Source organism: Fistularia commersonii, chromosome 2, assembly GCF_037954325.1.
Source record: "Fistularia commersonii isolate RoL2024-O1a breed Wild chromosome 2, RoL_Fcom_v1.0, whole genome shotgun sequence".
NCBI lineage: Eukaryota > Metazoa > Chordata > Actinopteri > Syngnathiformes > Fistulariidae > Fistularia > Fistularia commersonii.
The window spans coordinates 10,761,395-10,780,155 of NC_141285.1; the positions used below are offsets into that span (position 1 = coordinate 10,761,395).

At 41.4% G+C, this 18,761-nt stretch overlaps 1 protein-coding gene across 2 annotated transcripts; it reads left to right on the plus strand.

The window, feature by feature from the left end:
- Positions 1-4,080: 4,080 nt before the first annotated feature.
- Positions 4,081-15,742, plus strand: ism1 (isthmin 1). Of its 2 annotated transcripts, none has more exons than XM_086167051.1 (6): positions 4,081-4,842; positions 10,322-10,546; positions 11,903-12,149; positions 13,701-13,844; positions 13,953-14,042; positions 14,334-15,742. In XM_086167051.1, the coding sequence occupies exons 1-6, from the start codon at positions 4,708-4,710 to the stop codon at positions 14,849-14,851; spliced, it is 1,359 nt and encodes a 452-aa protein (XP_086023177.1). In that variant the 5' UTR covers positions 4,081-4,707; the 3' UTR covers positions 14,852-15,742. The 2 variants fall into 2 exon arrangements, with proteins under 2 accessions (XP_086023177.1, XP_086023185.1); XM_086167059.1 differs by having other exon boundaries at positions 4,562-4,842; positions 10,325-10,546.
- Positions 15,743-18,761: the final 3,019 nt, after the last annotated feature.

An 18,761-nucleotide genomic window follows, 5' to 3' on the forward strand; every position in this document is an offset into this window, starting at 1 on the left:
GAAATGATAACCCCATTCTGTGAATAATACATCATTCTGGAATTACCTCCTTGACATGCAAAGAAATTTCAACAAACACTGTACTGTATAAAAGATGTTATGGCTTGTTTTGCGGAGAGACTTCTTATTCACCAGGTCTTAACAGCTTAATTGCTGATGTTTTAAAGACCTGCTTTTCTGTTTCACGCAAACTTCGCAACAGTTGTGAAGGTAAGCATGCAGGGTATGCAGCACCTGAGCCAACAAAAAAACGAAACCGGCAATTAGCACTGAACTCTAAATTCTCGCGGTATAGGGTAATCATTTGATTAACGCAGGAAGGATTATAGATGGATAATAAATGTGTTTTCACAATGTGTCACATTGACTGTAGTCAACACTTGCCTTCGGGACATGACCAGGTTTGTGTTTTCTCTTTCATATAAACAACCAAGTGATAACATTTTACAAGATGAGCTAAAAGAACAATATCTAACCCTGGTTGTAAAACACATCAGATGAATCTCAAATACAAACACAGGCAAAAAAGGAGGTTCTGAGACTTCAAAGTTAAAGGGATAAAAAAAACTGAAGGCTTTGTGGTGAACTGGGTGACATTGTCCTGTAAGTGAATATTCACATCTGGCTCCTATAGCTCAAACAATGGAAAACTGTTTCATTAATCCTCTCACAAACCACTTCATAAACATAAGATAGTTCAGAAAAGTTGGTTTTTGATTCACAGTGAAATGTGTATCCATCTTCAGCATTCTCTTTTTTTAGTTTTTACCTTCGGTCAAAATGTAAACACAGTTACTTGACTTGATGTACATTCGAAAGCGGGTATCTTAAAAGAAATGTTAAAGTTTGGATTCTATCTCAAAAATACCCCACTCCTTTGCCCGTGTGGAGTATTCAAATATTAAGCTCTATTGTTGATCTGCACGAAGGCAAACTCCAACTTGTACAGACATACCAGCAACATTTTTGCACATAATATTAGCACAGCAAGAGAAATGCATATTTCATCGTGAAGCTCAAAGAAGACATTGTGTTTTTCTAACAGCTTTTTGCGTTCATCCATTTTCAGACATGAGAATCACAATGACTCCTGGAAGACAGATCTGTGAGCTGCGTCTGGTGGAGGCCTAATTTAAACACTGCAACTCCAAAAATGATAGTGAAAACCTTGATTGCACCTTCTGCGTGTCCAACTGTGAGAAGTTTTCTGGTTGAATAACCACATCTTTGTTCCAGGTAAGTATAAAAGCTCTTTTCTTTATATTACAATGAAAGCACATAGAGGTTTCCAAATATAAGCAGGGGCCAGTCATATCAGTCATACTTACAGTCAACACATTTTCTTTGCTATAAAAGGGAATTTGGAGAAACTGGAGATTCTATGACAGAATAAATGTAGATGTTTTTCTTTTAAAAAAATACCGGACAGTGTGTTTTTAAAAGGAATTATCACTATGAAAACGACAAACATGACTTCAATAGCTCAGCAGAGGTAATGCTAGTGTCAAGGTATACCATGGATGGATGAAGAGTTCTTGTAAAAACAGTAATACAGCACATTGATCATGTTCCACATTGCATATGTAAAGACGGGTTTCCATGAACAAATTGTACTTTTAAGTATTAATGCAATTATTATGCAATAAAATTGTCAAATTAGTGTTCGACTATCATGTGATGTTATCATCTTTTTGTATGGCTGCTTTTGGTTGCACGTATAGGTTTGCATTTTACTGCTGTGTTTACTGCTGTCACAACTATCACTAAAATAACTTTTCATCGGATCAGAAAAAAAAGTCTGTTTTTAGCCCCATGACCGTAAGAAACCTAGCTGGCCCAAAGGCTGAGAAGGTGTCAGAATAGGGATATCATCAAGTAAATAACCAGTACATCTACAGTCCTACTTGCACAGCGCTTTGCCCAGTACTTGACTAAATAGACTTTATTGCAGTCACCGCATATAGGCATCATTTGAAATTGAGATTTTCAAAATATATTCGCTTGACCAAACCCAATTCCCCGGGGGTGGTGGCTATAAGAGATAGCATAAACAAAAAATGTTTTACCCCACAAGCTTATCATCGTCATTATTATTTTCATCGTACCGTCGCTTCCCCCTTCGTAATAATCACCAGCTGTCACGAGACCTGGACAACCTGCCAAACTTCCCAAGCATCACTTCGAACTGCCCTCTGCTTCAGCAGAAGTAGCAAATGGTCTCTGCTGGCATTCAAAACATCTGTGCAGCCAGACTACTGGTGGCAAGGCCCCAGAGGCCTGCCTGCAACAGCCCCTTTTGAACTGCAGATCCAAATACACTGCACTTATTGGAATGGCATGTAGCTGCTATTCTGAAGGGGAATCCTCTGCTACCCCTTTGATGTCCACCACAGTGTCCAAAGCAGTCTGAGTATTTGCACCACTCTCTGTTTTCCATTTGCAGAAAGATTTTGCAATTCTGGAAAGTGATTTTTGAAGTTGAACAGACAAAGGACAGATTTACATGATTCAGACAGTTCGCTGTGCCTGGAGTAAGTAAAAGATGCAAATACTGTGACAAAGCCCCGCTCTGACGATCACGTGTCGAAGGAATAAAGGGTTTGTACGGAGAGCAATTGCTTTTTTTGGGCCCTTCGATAGCCATTTGAAAACTGGTTGGTTTATGTCGGAAATGAAAGCATTGAAGACCAGATACATTTATGATCTAATGACTGCAGGGCTCCTCATTACTCATCGTTGTCAATTTCCAGTGTTGCTGTCTTTCAAATGGACTTCATGGCATTTATAGACTTGGCAGCTGGTAGTTTTACCTGAGTCCATTTCAAGGGCTGTGTCAGATTTTGTTTTCCCACGTCATGCCGAAAGATTGACAGACATGGTTTATACGAGCCCTCCTTGTAGTTGACAAGCTCATACGAGTGTGAATAATATAATCCAACCCATAAAATGTTTCATGACGACATCTTGGCGCTTTTACAACAGATTCCGAGTCAACAGCGTTATAGATACTGCCTGACACACAACGTGCCATGTGGTGGAAGGAAAAAAAAAAAAAGAGTCAGATGGATTTTAAAGTCACCCCTGTCATAATAAGCTACTCGCATTTGATGTTTTTATATCATTATTTGCTTTTTAATTGACTTATAAGGCAATAGCGGATCGGATTCGATAATAAGCCAGCTCATCTGATGGTGCGTTGTCTTTGCGCAGTCTGACCAGTGCGTCGCGCATCATCGGCTGACAATATCATTGAACCACAAAAAAAAAGGAGCAAATGTTATGTTAGAATGTTTATCTTCAAAGGTTTCATCTAGGAACTGCATCAGATGTAATCTAATTTTCTCGCCACACATGATTCAAGCTTCCGTCTCTCTTGGTTGTCTCCTTTGTGATCCGCCGGAGCTGCAACCGCATCCGCTCTAATTTGACAAAAGTCATCGTTTAAAAGGGGGACAATAAAAAAAAAAAAAAAAAAAAAACAACTAACAAAGGGGACCCACGTTGTGCACCATTTGTCTCGCCGAAGTGAGGCGTTACGGGACCCTCCGTCGCAGACAAGGCGCGCCTCCAGGTGTCTTTCCTTTGCGCAACGACGCGCCAGCGTGCCCGGTGCGCCTCCGGGGACCACCGGAGGTTGCTGGAGGCTGTTTCGGAGAGAATCCGCTCTGCGGGGCAGCCCTGGGGTGTTTTCTTAATTCCATTTGAAGCTGATACCCTGCGGAGGGCCGTTTTCGAGCACTCTGCGGTTGAACTTATACTGAAACTTTACATTTTGAGGACTTTGCGATGATATTCCTCGAACATGTGTATTCGCGTAAACGTGTTACGCTGCGTTGTGGCGATACCGGACTCGGAAGAAGGTTCTTCCTCCGAATATGTGCGTGACCCACACGCGTCCCCGCAGGAAGCCATGAATAGAAATGTCGCAGGTCTCCAGTCGGGCTGTAGTTTGGCCAGGAGTCGTGAAGAGGGATGAAAGGGTTAAGAGGGGGCGGCACGGGGGGCGTATAGTATAACAGTACTTCAAGAGCGCACAAGACAAGCGTGTGATATTGTTTGACTCGTTTCCTGCAGCACAACCAGTCAGAGACGCACGCCAGCCGTGTGGTTAGACGATCCGCACCGTCATGGATGGAAATGCTTTATGAAGCTGGGCGATTTTCACCAGGAAGATCTGTTTTTGGCAGATCTGGGTTTTTGTTTATTCTTCTTTTAAATTCTAAAATACGCGTCGGATCCAGCAGACTGATTGCGCAGAATGTGGACACAACAAGAAATGCGTAAAGCGTCTGCGGTGGAACTTGGTAAAAGTCAATTTTGAGGCTGAGAATGTGGAGAGTTAAGACTTAAGATCTGAGGAAAAGCGCGGGGTCAGCCTTGCAGTTACTGAAAAACATTAACAATCAGTAAACTAGGAGAATTTCATATTTGAGGGTCAAACCCACAAACCCCCAAAGAAAACCACGGAATTTATCCTCATCTCCAAAGTGGACCTTTTTTTTTTTTTTTTTTTTTTTTTCGTTAGGACCGCATTCCCGATCTTTTTTTCTGATCCGTTTTGCAATTGTGATCCCCGACGTGGCTCCGAAGTGGTGTTGCGGCTCCTCGTCCCCGGCGGATCCGGAGATCGGGGTCTCTGCACCGGGAGGAGGCGGAGTTGGACCTTCGCCAGTGCTGCGGACTCCCAAAGGCGGCCGTGTCAAAAGGATGGTGCGACTGACGGCGGAACTTCTGCTCCTCCTGGGACTTCTCCTCCTCACCTTGCACATCACCGTGCTGCGGAGCAGCCCGCTGCCGCAGGGAAATGGAACTGTGAACCGCCAGGACGCCGCTCGGACTGAGGTGAGTCACCTGCGCACTTTTTACGCAAACATTGCCTTGGGGAAACATTTGATGACTTTTAACTTTTTTTTTTTTTTTTTTTTTAAATCATTCTTTCCTCACGTGGAATCTCCACGTGGGGAAGCTGAGATTTCCTGGGGGTACCGGTGAGTCTCCAGGGGGATGGTTGACCTAAAAACACGGGCGCGTTCTTCCGATCGGCGGTGCCAGTCATTCAGTGGAGGACTAGGAGACGATGAAGGGTCAGGGATCAGACCCCCATTCCAGAGACACCTCCTGTTGTCAAGGGGTTAAACGCAAGCCGCCGGCACTTCTGTCAGCAGGGAATCATCACTGTCATCCTGGCGGTCGGTTGATGAGGTGGCGGGTCAGATTCCCTCCCCACCCCATCTTGGACTTGTTGCCTGCAGCAGATCAAGTAACCAGTTGCGAATAATCTATTAGTTATGCTTTATATTCTATACCGGACAAGGAATCTTTGGGTCTCGCCAATAGATTCACTGTTTCTTGAAGAAAACACGAGAAACTTTCACCTTCATGGTTTTGTTCTATTCTGATTTGGAGTTTCGGCTTTGTCCAAAATGCAGCTCCGGTGACACCATGTGCAACTCCTGACATCTATTTGGGTTGTGCCGTAGTTTGGGCCGCGGTGCCCCGACAGGGTTTCACAAGGGGAACCGTTTGACATCATGACACCATGAAAGAGTGGTTTTCATACTGTTGTTTTAACTGCCTATTTCAAATCATGACCCGGGGGTTAACTTTGGTCCGGGATCAACAGGCTTTTTCAAAGAGTGTTAAGCATCCCTCAGCTGCTTTTGATGTATATTTAGCTTGCTACTGAAATATTTTCTCCATGTTCCAGTGATAAATGGGTATTTATGCCCACTGGAATGGTGACAGCTCATAAATGCTTTATTAGTGAACAGGGGAAATTGTTTTTTTTTTTCCCCCTCTGACTTTTGTCATGATTTGTATCAGTGCCATCCTTACAGCCAAACAATTTTGCAGCAGGCCTGTATTCGCTTGGATATCAAAGCATGCAAAGTAGAGAAAATATTTCAAAAATGTACTCAATATTTGTCACAACGCCAGATTTGGCAAAGCGAGGGCAAAGCGGGAGGGATTCCCCGTACCGAACACATGTCACTGATTCCAAATAGAAACCCTCTTCTTAGAATGGTGATGTCATCTTTTGACTCGGCTTGTCACACCCCATTGATTGCATTGTCAATCCAAGGTGTCATATTTAAAATGGGATTAACAAGAACACAAAACAGGGCGGAACTTCATGCGTCTGCGCTGCTGAGATTCTGGTCAAGAGGCACATTCAAGAGCAGCATAAATTTAATTATTGTAAAAATCAAACTTTCTATGTTCCTAATTGAAAGATTAGAACATTAAAAAGTTTGGTGATTAAATCCTGCTCGTGTTTTTAAACTTGTGTTTTTAAATCCACCATGTGCACATTTGATCTCACAGCTGTGTATCTTCTCTGTGTGATCAGGTAAATGAACACATTGGTACACTCAGCATGATACGCATGACAGGAGATGGATAGTTTTCTCTTCCACCTACATAAGAAAAGCATCTGGCACAATGTGCACCGCCTTCATTTCCTGCCAGCCTCCCTGGGGAACGAACCCCCGAGTTGTTCCAAATTGAAAATGGAGTCATGCCCCTTTAAGCAGCCCTCACAAAGTTCAAAAAAAAAAAAAAAAAAAAGGGGGAAGCGGGAAAGAAGAGGAGACACTTTGAGGAGCGAGAAGGGGTGGCCTGTGTGTGCAAGTGTTCATTCATTCCTTTTTAGAAAAGGCGGTGACATCCTGGGAGGGCCCCAAATGAACTGAGGAATGGTTTGTCACTTTTGATCTCCAAATTAAAGCTCGTACCTCATTGAGAGCGCCTGCAGACGAGTGATGGGGTCTGTACTTTTTTTAGCGTTGCGAGTTTAACTCCTGCTTAATCTTACACGTTTGGCTTATGGAAGGGAACAGTGTGTTTTAATGGTTACTTTCCACCGAGTGTTTTTTGGAAAAGTGAGCGAGCAATGTTCATCCTGACTATTTGGGACTGATGAAAGTCACACCATTCCACTGCAATAAGAATAAGAATAAGAATAAGAATAAGAATAAGAATAAGAATAAGAATAAGAATAAGAATAAGAATAAGAACAACTTTATTTATCCCAAAGTAAATTGTTGTGCCAGAGTTTCAAGTAAAACATAACAATAATAAATAATAGTAGGAAATTGTATAAACAGTAAAAAAAAAAAAGGGGGGGGGGGATAAGAAATACAAATAAAACTATAAAGTGTCAAAGTCAAGGCTATAAAGTGTTTTAAGGTTTTAAGTCCAAAGATTTGAAGATTCCCTGCAGCAGAAGGAAGAGGAATTAAAAAGTCAATGCCTCTTTGATAGCTAATTGGCTTGTTTATCATTTTCCTGTTATTTCTTAAGACACTTGTTTTTCATTAGAATTTTTGAACGTGTAGAGAGCTGAGTCCCCAGTAGAGATCAAGGTATAAAGAAACCTTGTGCTTGTAAGAGAATACATCCTGGTTGTCAGCAATATTTCGGTATTTTGTTACTCATGCTACACTGCAAGAAACAAGTCGTCAAATTATGGCCAAGAAATTAGTTTTTTTGTGTAACTTTCTGCTGAAACCTGGGAAAACAGAAAACTTAATGTGAATTGGACAAATACTGAAACCTGACACAATACTTAAAAAAGGGATAACATGCATATCGATTTCATTTCTTTCAATATCATCACATGTAAGGGAAGTTGCTAACATTCAATATTTGAGGCCTGTATTTGGTTACATAAAACGTGAAAGCAGTGTGCCATAACCCATAGCAAGTTAAACGGGTACCATCTAATTTTACTCAGAAAAGGTATTTTAAAATCATAGCAGCGTCCACACCATTATATAATCATTTTGAGGAAAAAAAATGTTCCAATTATTTTCTTGAAGCACTGGAGGGTCACTTTTATATTAAGCATAATGTAATGGTTGTGCATTTTAAAAATCAGCATTCATTTTGGAAAATTAGCTCAAATGTAGCAGATATTGGTATTTACATTGTTAAAATAATCAAGCTTTTTCCATTTAATTCTCATTATTTAATAGATACTTGCAGACGTGATGAGTTTTACAGCAAAGGATTCATCTTATTTGAGCTTACAGTGGTTGTCCAACAGGAATTAGCTGTCTTCCTTCTGGCTCTCCTGTTTGTAATATTTACAAAGTACAATGCAAGTGCTGTGTGAAATTAAATCATATTATTGTGAAAGTAATGTGACATATGAGCCGAGGTAAAGAAAGGTGTATCATACAAACAGGTACAGTTTCAGCATTAAACTCCTGAGCTTCCTTCATCTTAACATCATCCCCTGTTTACTACAAGGCAAAATTTGAATTTAGATAATTCACATTTGTATCAGGATTAGATAATCAGTCTTCCTTGTGTTATGCAGCGTAATATAAAGCATCTCTATTTATATTGAATCATAACAGATAATGGAAGATAATGGAAGATTAACATGCAATATTTTCTGTATTTTGAAAAAGTTAGCATTTGCTTCCTAATAGTGACTGAGAGTTTAGTTATTGTGTGGTTGGTTAATTCAGGCAGGCGGAATTTTTTTCGGTAGTATGATGCACCATATGTTGAATATTGCAATACTTGGGAATAATTTGCTGAAATAAAGCATGAATTTGAAGGAACTCACTAGAAGTTACAGCAAAATCTTTTAGGCATTACGTGAGAGTCACCTTCAATAAGGAAATCTGTACGGTAAAACATATTAATCTGCCAGGAATATGTTCAATTGATATTGGTAGGTTAGTAAAATTAAAATACCCAAAGAATGTGAATCAAGAAATAACTTGGAACATTGTTTTTTTTTTAAATATATCAAAAAGTATTTAAAATTTAGATTAAGAAACCAGATATATTCTACAGTATTTACCTTTTAGTTTTAAATGTAAGGCGTTACTCCCAATGAAGTATCTAGTGTGTATCTAGTGAATGACCAAGCAGAACCAACACATGGTCAATTCAAAGCTTCACTGCTTCCAAAAGAAGTAAATGGGGCTCAGTGATGCTACCATGAAGGTTGGATCATGCAAGCTACCCGAATTCAATTGACTTTTTCAGGCTTAAGTATTTGGTTCAGCAAAACAGGCATTATCTTTTCTTCTCTTTATTTTTACTGGTATTATGTACTCAATAAAAAAAATAAAATAAAAAAAAAGAGCTTCCAGTATCCTGTTATAATATCTGAAACCTTCTCTTAGGTGTTTACAAGTGAACTGTAACCTAAAGAGGAAATACAGGGTAGTTTCTTTAATTCCTTTTAATTACAGTAGTTTGTATTTAAGAATCTGTCATTTTAAATGCATCTTGATCTAGTGTTGTATTGATGGAGCTAATTCTGAATTAATGTGTGCAGCCACTCTACCCTTTGTAGTTGAATTTAAGTTACATGTACAGTACCTGTACATAGATAAGTCTTCCTCCAGCGCAGCAACATCTACATTTATAGAGCTTGTATTGTTGCAGAGTGTACCTTGGCTGGACGGACACAAGCTGCTCCACTGGGGGCTTTTATGCCCACCACAATGTGGCTGAGCTGACACTTTGTCTGCAACTGGCTACCGCAACAGTATAGCACCGCTGCTGTGTCTTCGGGCCTAAAGCGGCCGCAAAAACGCCTGGACGGAAGAAATGACACGTGAAAAAAGAAAACAAGGAAAAGATTGATGGCTTTCTTTGTACTTATTTTCTGCCACCCCCAAATGGATGATTGCTGACTACTTATGGCTTTCTGTCTGATTGAGGAGTAATTGTTCCTTCTATGCATACCTGACAGGGGACATATGCCTCAGCAGTCGTTCTGGGATGAATTTACAACCCCCTGTCAGAGGACCAAATGTTTTCTGTCTACAAGAAACCAGAAGTAATGATTTTGCAATGTTTGTTTAGGCTTCTCTGTATAGCCTCTGTGTTGGAAAACCATCAGTCTCATGTAATTCTTTTCTCCCGGCCGAAACCCGAACATGCTATATATGTCCACATCATATCACTAGGGCAATACAGCAACATTCTGTCAGTTAAAAATGGAAACCCATACAGTCTAACTGACATTGGCTCTCTACGCATCCGCGAGACAAACTGTGTTTTTGTTAAAGCAGATGGTGACAGAGTTTTCAGTCTGCCTATCCTATTTTTTCCAGTGTCTACTTCTTTCTGGACCTCAAGAAGTAGTCTGGAGCCCACTGTCTGCAAGATTTATGACAAGGGTCATGGTCACATGAACTCCTTGTCAACATGAGAGATCATTTTAATGCTGCTGAGTTTAAGTCTGCCAAGTGAAATATAGGGTCATATTTTTACCTATGTTAGAAGAAAACGTTTATTTTCATTAAACTGCAATGAATTTATATTATTTTGTGTTAATTACTCTCCCTAGCAGAACATCATAAATGTAAAGAGCAGCTCATCAGTCCAACTGACTCCAGATACCCGGAGGTCCGGTCCGGAGCATCGGTTGCCCCGCTGGCCGGCCAACCTCCCCTGGTCACAAGGCACGGCCAGTAACATACACATGGACGGTCCCGGAGCCTTCTTCCTGGACTTGCACAATTTTCCAGACCTCTCCAAAGCTGATATCAATGGACAGAACCCTAACATCCAGGTGATCGTCTATTTATATTTGCACCTGTCATTGAACTTCAATGCTTTTACTCCTCCTTTCACACTTTCTGGCTGGTAGGGAAGCTTAAAATAGACACCGGGGTCCATCATAAAGGCTGAGACTAACCGATGCCTTACTCCCTAACCCATGTGCAGGAAGACAGACGGCAGCTTATGTAAATGTGTGGCCGGCCCTCACCCATAAGTCCCTCTGAGTGCAGATGGCCGGGTAACCGCTGTCATGTTTAAATCATTCTCCTGTCTAATCCAGCGAGGGGGTCTTTCCATTTCTGAGGGCATCACAGTTAAATCCGAAGATGAACAAAGTGTATTAACATCTCAAGATGTGGGAAAAGAGTGGGACAACCAATTGAGCAAGGGCGTGAGGCTGTGGGAGAGAAGGAGGGGGAGGATAGGGCTTTCTTTGATCCTTGGATTCATCTGGCTTTCATGGTCTGGAGGAGGCTGAGTAGCCCTTTGAACTTTGTGTTTAGGTGGAGTGAGCCCAAGAGGTGGGAGGGTTGCTTTGGAGAAGGGGTAGTGGTCCCAACTCATCTGGGAGGCACATGTATTTGTACAGAAACAGGGGAGGCAAAATTGAGTGGAGGGGTATCAGAAAGTGTCACCTCCCCAAACCCAGTTGACCCATCTATAACACTACTACTACTACTACTGATAAAATAATACCGGTAACAAACTTTAGTTATAGCATCTTTCAAAACCGATTCGCAAAATAGGTTTCGAGAGAAGGCGGTACATATGGGGTTTGTAAAAAAAGAGCAGGATCTGAAGTCAACGCAGTCAGTGTTGTGAAATTGGAAAAACAAATTAGATCAAGCAAAAATCCAAAGTGTGATGATCAAGTAAAGTAAACTAAACTACCTCAAACAAATCAGCAAATGCTTTGCAGTTAGTTCTCGGTCAAAAAAAATACTGGGTCTAACAAAAGAACGGTGCTAAGGCTTTCTCGATATCAGCTCGAGTGTATATGCGACCAGTTAAAAAAAAAAACGTAATCCTCCAAAAACGCTAATGATATATCCCCGAGTACCTCAGGTTACAAAAAAAGTTCAAAAGGAAGTAAAAATGAAATTAGGTATCAAATCAAAAAGAATCTAAAAACATTTTAACTTAAATTGTTTAAGAATTATGTGATCTTATGTCAAAACATCAATATTAAATGTCATCAACATCCTAATCTGTCGGTTCGCTCCCTATTGACAGGGATGCCTCTCTATGTCCAGCCAATTGTCAACATTTTAACAATGATGGTGTACTGGTGGATTTAGATACGGTATGATCATCAGCTATCTGACTTGTAATGTTTTGAAATTGTTATTGTTGTTGATAAATACAGGTGACCATTGAAGTGGTGGATGGGTTGGAAGCACATGAACCAGAAAAAGGTCTTCACAAGGAGAGTAAACCTAACTGGGCTTCTCCCAACTGGAAAAACTGGTGGCCTCACTCCTCAACTTCGTCCTCCACGACTCATCAAACAGAAGACCGCGATCGCTCCTACGGAAGCAACAGTGAGGACAGCAATTTTCTCCGTCCGCCAGTGGACTGGGAAAGGAGAGGAGGCAAATCTCCATCCGAATATGGTGAGAATTAAAGGAAGTTTGCGTGTTTGCAGTTAAGCTAATGCACTCTAGAGTTTTTACCAGGACACGTAGTCTCTTATTTAAGCACTGATCTTCAGCCTTTCCACAGAGGGCCACAGTCTGATGTGATATCTGTAATTTACAGATTTGCTGATTTAGGCTGTCACCATAATAAGTGCTGTTATCCCAGGCGGGCCTTTGGGAGCCGCTGATTGAAGCCCTTAACACTCTTTTATGAGACAGATTCCTTTATGGCGTGGAGCTAGCTACGTGTCACAGTTTAAATGCCTCACAACATCAAAGTTGCAGCGAGGCCCGGAGCACACATCGCCAGCCACACTATTGTAAAAACACTCACCAAAAGTAGGATAAACCTTTTGCGGAAGAATGTACCTGTGGTGCAGTCCATACAATGTACAAGCGTACGTCTAGCCCAAGTCCAGTTGCTGCATACCTAAACCTGTGCGGTTGGATGTAAGTGTGGAAAATATAATTTTCATGTACCCGCTCTAGCAATACGGTGGTTGAGAGTACAACTTGATAACCATTTTCAGTCAAACAAGGTACAACGTCGATAGTCTCTGGCTTATCACTTTATCCGGTCTCATTCTCATTCCTTTTGTTTAAACTCGACTAATGTCTAAGGAAATTACTTATCTGCATCTCAGCTGTAGATTTAGACCTGTGAGTGAGAATTAATCTGGATTATCCACTATAAGATCATGTTTTGTGCTTTCATTAATCTCATCTGTGGGATGAGACCAGGCATGACTTAGCATGACTTACATTTCTTTGAATTATTAGCTGGTTTTTGCTATGTTTTTGAGCAGCGACCAGCTCTTTAACAGTTATAACCTATGGAAGTGGAGCGAGGCAGCGCTGGATGGCTATCTCATCATAATGAGGGGCAGATGGCAGTGGAGGAGGTGTATAGGAGGGTTTGGACCTTGGCCAGAAATACTTCCATCCCAACATGCCCACATTAATTCTCCTCATTGATGGAGTACTGCTTTTAAGAGTGTGCATGTGTGAGTTTGCATGTGGTTGTGTGGATGGGGTAGAGCCCAGTATAACTGTTTCCATGTATACCCATTACAGGGATCTGCTCAATAATTGGAGTTAAATAGGATTTGTTGCCATTTCACTTTCCATTTTCAAACCAATGAATCACGGTGCGTGAACGGTGTCCCGTGTGCCAGTGTGTGTGTGAAAGTACCAATGATATTCAGGCACTGGAGGAAATGTAAATTTGTATTCTATCTTCAAGATGTTGTGTAGCACTGAAGGACATTTTCTTCTCTGTTAGTTCACACACAAACTTGAACAACTCCAAGTTACTATGGACTGTATAACAAAGAGTGTGTGTTGTCTGTATGTGTGTGCAGACAGGCTTGCTGGATATTTACTTTGAGGGGCAAGTCAAGAGATTTTTGAGCCCCCCACTTCCCCTTTCATGTCTTCCTCCCACTTATTATTAGTGAGGCATGCTAACAGGCTCGAGTATGTTCAGCATGTGGTCTACATCAGAGCTTCTCTTTCTCTCGGATTCAGACTACATGGATGGAGAGGGGGACTGGAGCAACTGGTCAGCATGCAGTGTCACTTGTGGACATGGTAACCAGAAGAGAACAAGGTCTTGCGGTTACGCCTGCACAGCCACAGAGTCTAGGACTTGTGATTTGCCGAACTGCCCAGGTAAAAACTGGAAATCAAAAGTGTATCAAAGTGTATAAGCCAAATGTAAGATCGTTTTTTAGGTGGAGGCTCTCCATTTTTGACCCAATCTTCATTTTGCGACTAAAGGTATTGAAGATGCCTTCAAGACAGCAGCGACTGAAGTTAGCCTGTTAGCTGGAACAGATGGATTCAACGCCACGGAGCTCTTTCTTGTTGGTAAGAGGCGTCCAGATTATCCCTCAATCAAATGTTCTTCTTACTCTATCAAAGGCATTCATCTGGCGGCAGCATTCCTGCACACCCTTGGTTTTCTCATGCAGTCACTGTATATCACGAGTACACTTCAGTGGACTTCATTAAATGCTGTAGCGGCCTCTGTTTCTGCCACTTAAATTAGGAAAGACAAACAATCAAATCATGCATCACAAAATAAACTTTATCTCTAATCTTGTTATTTTTCAATAAGAAGAAGAATATCCATTTTGAGAATGATTACATATCTTCTAGACACAGATAGCTGTGAGCGGTGGATGAACTGCAAGAGTGACTTCTTGAAGAAATACATGAGTAAAGTGGCGAACGACCTCCCTAGCTGCCCCTGCTCATACCCGACCGAGGTGGCGTACAGCACAGCCGACGTACACGATGCCCCATCGCGTCGGGATTTCCGTTGGAAAGATGCCAGCGGGCCAAAGGAGAGGCTGGAGATTTATAAACCCACGGCACGTTACTGCATCCGCTCAATGCTGACACTGGAATCCACTACACTGGCTGCCCAGCACTGTTGCTATGATGACAATATGAAGCTCATCACTCGCGGCAAAGGGGCCGGGACGCCGAACCTCATAAGCACCGAGTTCTCAGCTGACTTGCACCATAAAGTGGACATCTTGCCCTGGATCATATGCAAAGGAGACTGGAGCCGATACAACCAAGCCAGGCCACCAAATAATGGTCAGAAATGTCATGACAACCCACAGGATGAGGACTACTACAAGCAATTTGAAGAAGCAAGAGAATTCTAACTGTCTTCAAAAGTGAAAGGAAAATACACGGCTCGAGTGCTCAGCTCAACCTGAAATATGAAGCTGAAATCTTTCTTCGGTCAAAAAGCATACAAACGTACATTACGATGAATAAGTGCTACTGCTGGTCTTTTGAACCAAGGGGATATGAACATGAGTTTTGAACACTTGGACACGCCAAACTATTCTTGACTTCTCTAAATGTAGGCACAGAGGAATGTCATTTTTCAAAAATGAAACCTGACTTTGATACTGTATTTTTTAAGTGCTAAGTTTGTCCAATACATTTTTCAGATCTGATCACAAAAGGGAGAATTGAGTTTCTATTTGTAAAGGGAAAATCAATTATATAGGAAAATTTGTTTAGATTGTCTCTTAATTGTCTCCATTGATTGTTTATGTTTGGTGAAACTGAAAGGCCTGTGGTAATTGCATAATAGAATTCCTTTAGGCTTGTGCTGAGGAATTAGTGGGATGGTACAAATGGCCAGGTACGCCGCTTTTCCCATTTAGTTATTTGCAGTATCCGCGTTCTCATGTAAACTTGTATATTTATCTAGCATGCACATGTTTAAAATGATTTTGAATATAAAGTGCTACAGTCTCCACTTTCCCTCTCAGAAAGATCTTCATTGTAAAAAAGTCTCTTATGTTTTTGTAAAGTATTTATTGAGTTGTAGCTGTGCCTGAGTCGGGCATGTGTGACAGTGTTTTTTAGTCACTTTTTTGCTGAATGTTAATTTGAGACTTATCTTGTTCGACTCCATCATCAATGTGTGTATCCCCATCTCAAGTTATGAACAGAAAATTATAGTGAGTAAAGAATGTAAGAATGCAAATGTATGGAAATATTTTTGAGATTATAAATCTTTAAATAAAATTCTAAAAAGTCACTTACTCTGTTGCTGGTAAAAAAAAAAACAATTTGTGCACCTTACTGCCTCTGCATGTCAACTGTATGACCAATACTTCAGAGAAGCTAGTGTTAAATTTCCTCTTGCTGTCAGAGAAATAGATCCACCAGAAAAAATGCATCACATCTCAACAATTAAACTCCTCCCTTCGGACTAATGCCAGTGCACAAGACTTTCATTAGTTCCATCTAGTGTGGCCCTCGGGACATGCCTTTTGATGGGATTGTGATATTTCTTCAGGTTCAAGGACAGTACGATTCCCTTGAAAGCAACTCAAATTATTTGTGTCTTTGGCATCCATCCACAAATACCTAAGTAATTTCTCAGTACACAGTGTGTTCACACACACACACACTAACACACACACACACAGTTTTGCCTGTCCATAGAAGGGACCTTTACCGATTCTTTCCACTAAGTACTGCAGTCATTGTCACACAGAGAACGCTATTCATGGTGCCCCCATTCCTGGAGTCTTCTGTGTGGCACAGCTGGCCTGGTGCAGGGTTTGTCTTTGCAATGCAGCAAGCCTCAGCATGTTCAACACCCCTGAGGTGCTACTACCAACCGCCTGGTTGTTTCAGTATTTACCCAGAATTCCTTCACATACCTCAGTCTACCCATTTATTTCAAACTCAAACCTTTGTTCGCTGCACACCATCGGATGCTTGTTGGGAATAACTTCAAAACATTCTTTTAAAACATAAATATCTGTATGATCAGATTGCTATTGGTCAAGCTGAAGTCTACTCATCCTTAAAAGAAAAAAAATATGATCAGAGGCCCATATACACTGTCAAGCTTTGTTATCTTAGCTGAGTCTATCGAATGCATAGGAACATGGCAGGGGGCTTGTATTTATTTTAAAATGTTAGAACCAAACTCTGATGAAGAAGTCTTGATAAGAATGACAGGAACCATCCTTTTAGAGAACATCCAGTTACTATAACATATTTACATCTTGTCCCATCCAATTCTTCAAGCCAGCACTGTGATTCCTGTATTTCCAGGTACAAATAGAGTGACTTAAATTGTCACTGTAATCAAAGTAAAAATGAATGTGGCACGATAAACTGTTTGCAGAGAAAAGCTTCTTGTGCTGGCTGCTGAGGCGTCAGTGAGGTCTCGTTTTAGTGTTACTATTTTCAGGACTCTTCTCTGGTATGTTTCAAAGGATGCAAAGCACCCTATTAGTGGTATATTGTCAAGGATCTGCAAGGGCTCATTAAGAATTACCAAGATATGATTGTTGGTATTTTGCCTCTATTTTTGTTTTGAGAAGGACTTAAGAGTCCAAAGTACTCACACTGTTGTTACCAAATCTGACAAGGGTGGGTCTTTTCTCAGTAAATCCATGCAAGAACTAAATGTGGAAATTAGAAAAAGAGAGTTCAATAGAGGAAAAAATCTGGAGATATATGACTGGTTAAAAGTTACTTGTCTGTATTTACAGAATATATATAGAAAAAATCATAATATGTTTGCCATGGATTCCAGTGATTTGTTGTAATGACTCAAGTTCACTGTAAAGATCCTTGTGTAGGAGGTGTTCCCACAATGCGCAACATGGCAGCAATCAACATCTCTTTGTTTTGTGGTGTGGCGCAGATGCGGAAGAGCAATTTTTAGCCTTTCCCTTACTTTCTTTCATTCAGTCTCTCAATTTGCTACTTTATGGGTGGTGTAGCACAATGCAGGAAGTGTCTGGGCCTCAAAATCACATCACAGGGAACAAATGCAAGGCAAAAGTAATTGAAAGGTTTGTCTTTGGTCTCTTAATCTGGAACAGCCCACCTGGATGTGGTGGTTGCTTATCTAGTTGCTGTGTGCCTCCTTCTCCAACATCAGCTCTCCTATCTTATGAGCAACTGCTGGAGTTGGGGATTGGGAGGACTCTGGCACCATGCCTGCCGTAGGAAAAGCGAGTCTTGTCTTGGGGTGGGTCGGGGGTCACAGCTGAATAAGCAGGTCATGTGGCAGATCCTCTACGAGGGCAGCAGGGTGCCTTACTTAGCCCTTGCGAGCACAACATGGAAGAGAAGCAGCTACTTTGCCTGCAGCAGTGCAATGATGGAGCAAGAAGTACATTTAGTATTCACCCTCACTCTGAATTGTTAGTGGCCATGATTTCTCCATTCCATCATTTAACAGAAACTTAACGGAACTTTCCACGTGTGATCGGATACACAGAACATAGAGTCACTTAATACAGATTTTCATGTTGAGAAATATTGTGGTGAAACTGAACTTGCCCGGCTCTCGTGTTTGCCCGAGTGTTGTGAGAAGGATGATAGGAGGTGACACATATCCAACCATACCTATTTCTCAAAGTCAATGTCAACAAGATGATGAAGCCCGCTCAAACTGTTGGGTTTGACCCTGAGTGTATTGATGGTAAGCACTGGGCTGTGACAGTGACAAGGGGGTTGGTGGCCATGAGGTGGTGATTTGGGTTGGGGTGAGGGTGCATAAGCACAGAAGCTGCATGGCTGTGATTCATTGTGACAGCAACGCTTGGCATGCGAGGACAGCAGGCCAGGCAGGCAAGGCTGTTGCCTTTGATCTTTATTTGCTCCACCGTCTGTTTTGCATTTAAGAGCCTTGCTGAGCACAAAGCATTGGATACACCTTGAATGGCTCAGGGCTTCGTCCACTTTTTAAAGACTCTGGATCCTTTTTCAAAGCCAAGGGGATCCAGGACAGAGAGGGATGATGTTTGAAGGGCAGAGTACTGAGAAGGGCTGAGGATCTCCCAACAACAGAGGTTAGCAATGATGAAAAGTGGGTGTTCTATAACAGCACATAATCAAGCTAATGGAGAATGGTGTGAGTTTGGGGGAGGGGCATCTATGTCCTTTGAGATGAACACGTCAGATCAAAGGTCAGAAAGTGTGTGGGACAAAACAAACACCGACAGCAGAGCTTGTCCTTATCAATCATCTACCACATCTCCTGAACCAGGAGATTCATTTATATTCTTTATGTCAAAAGATTGT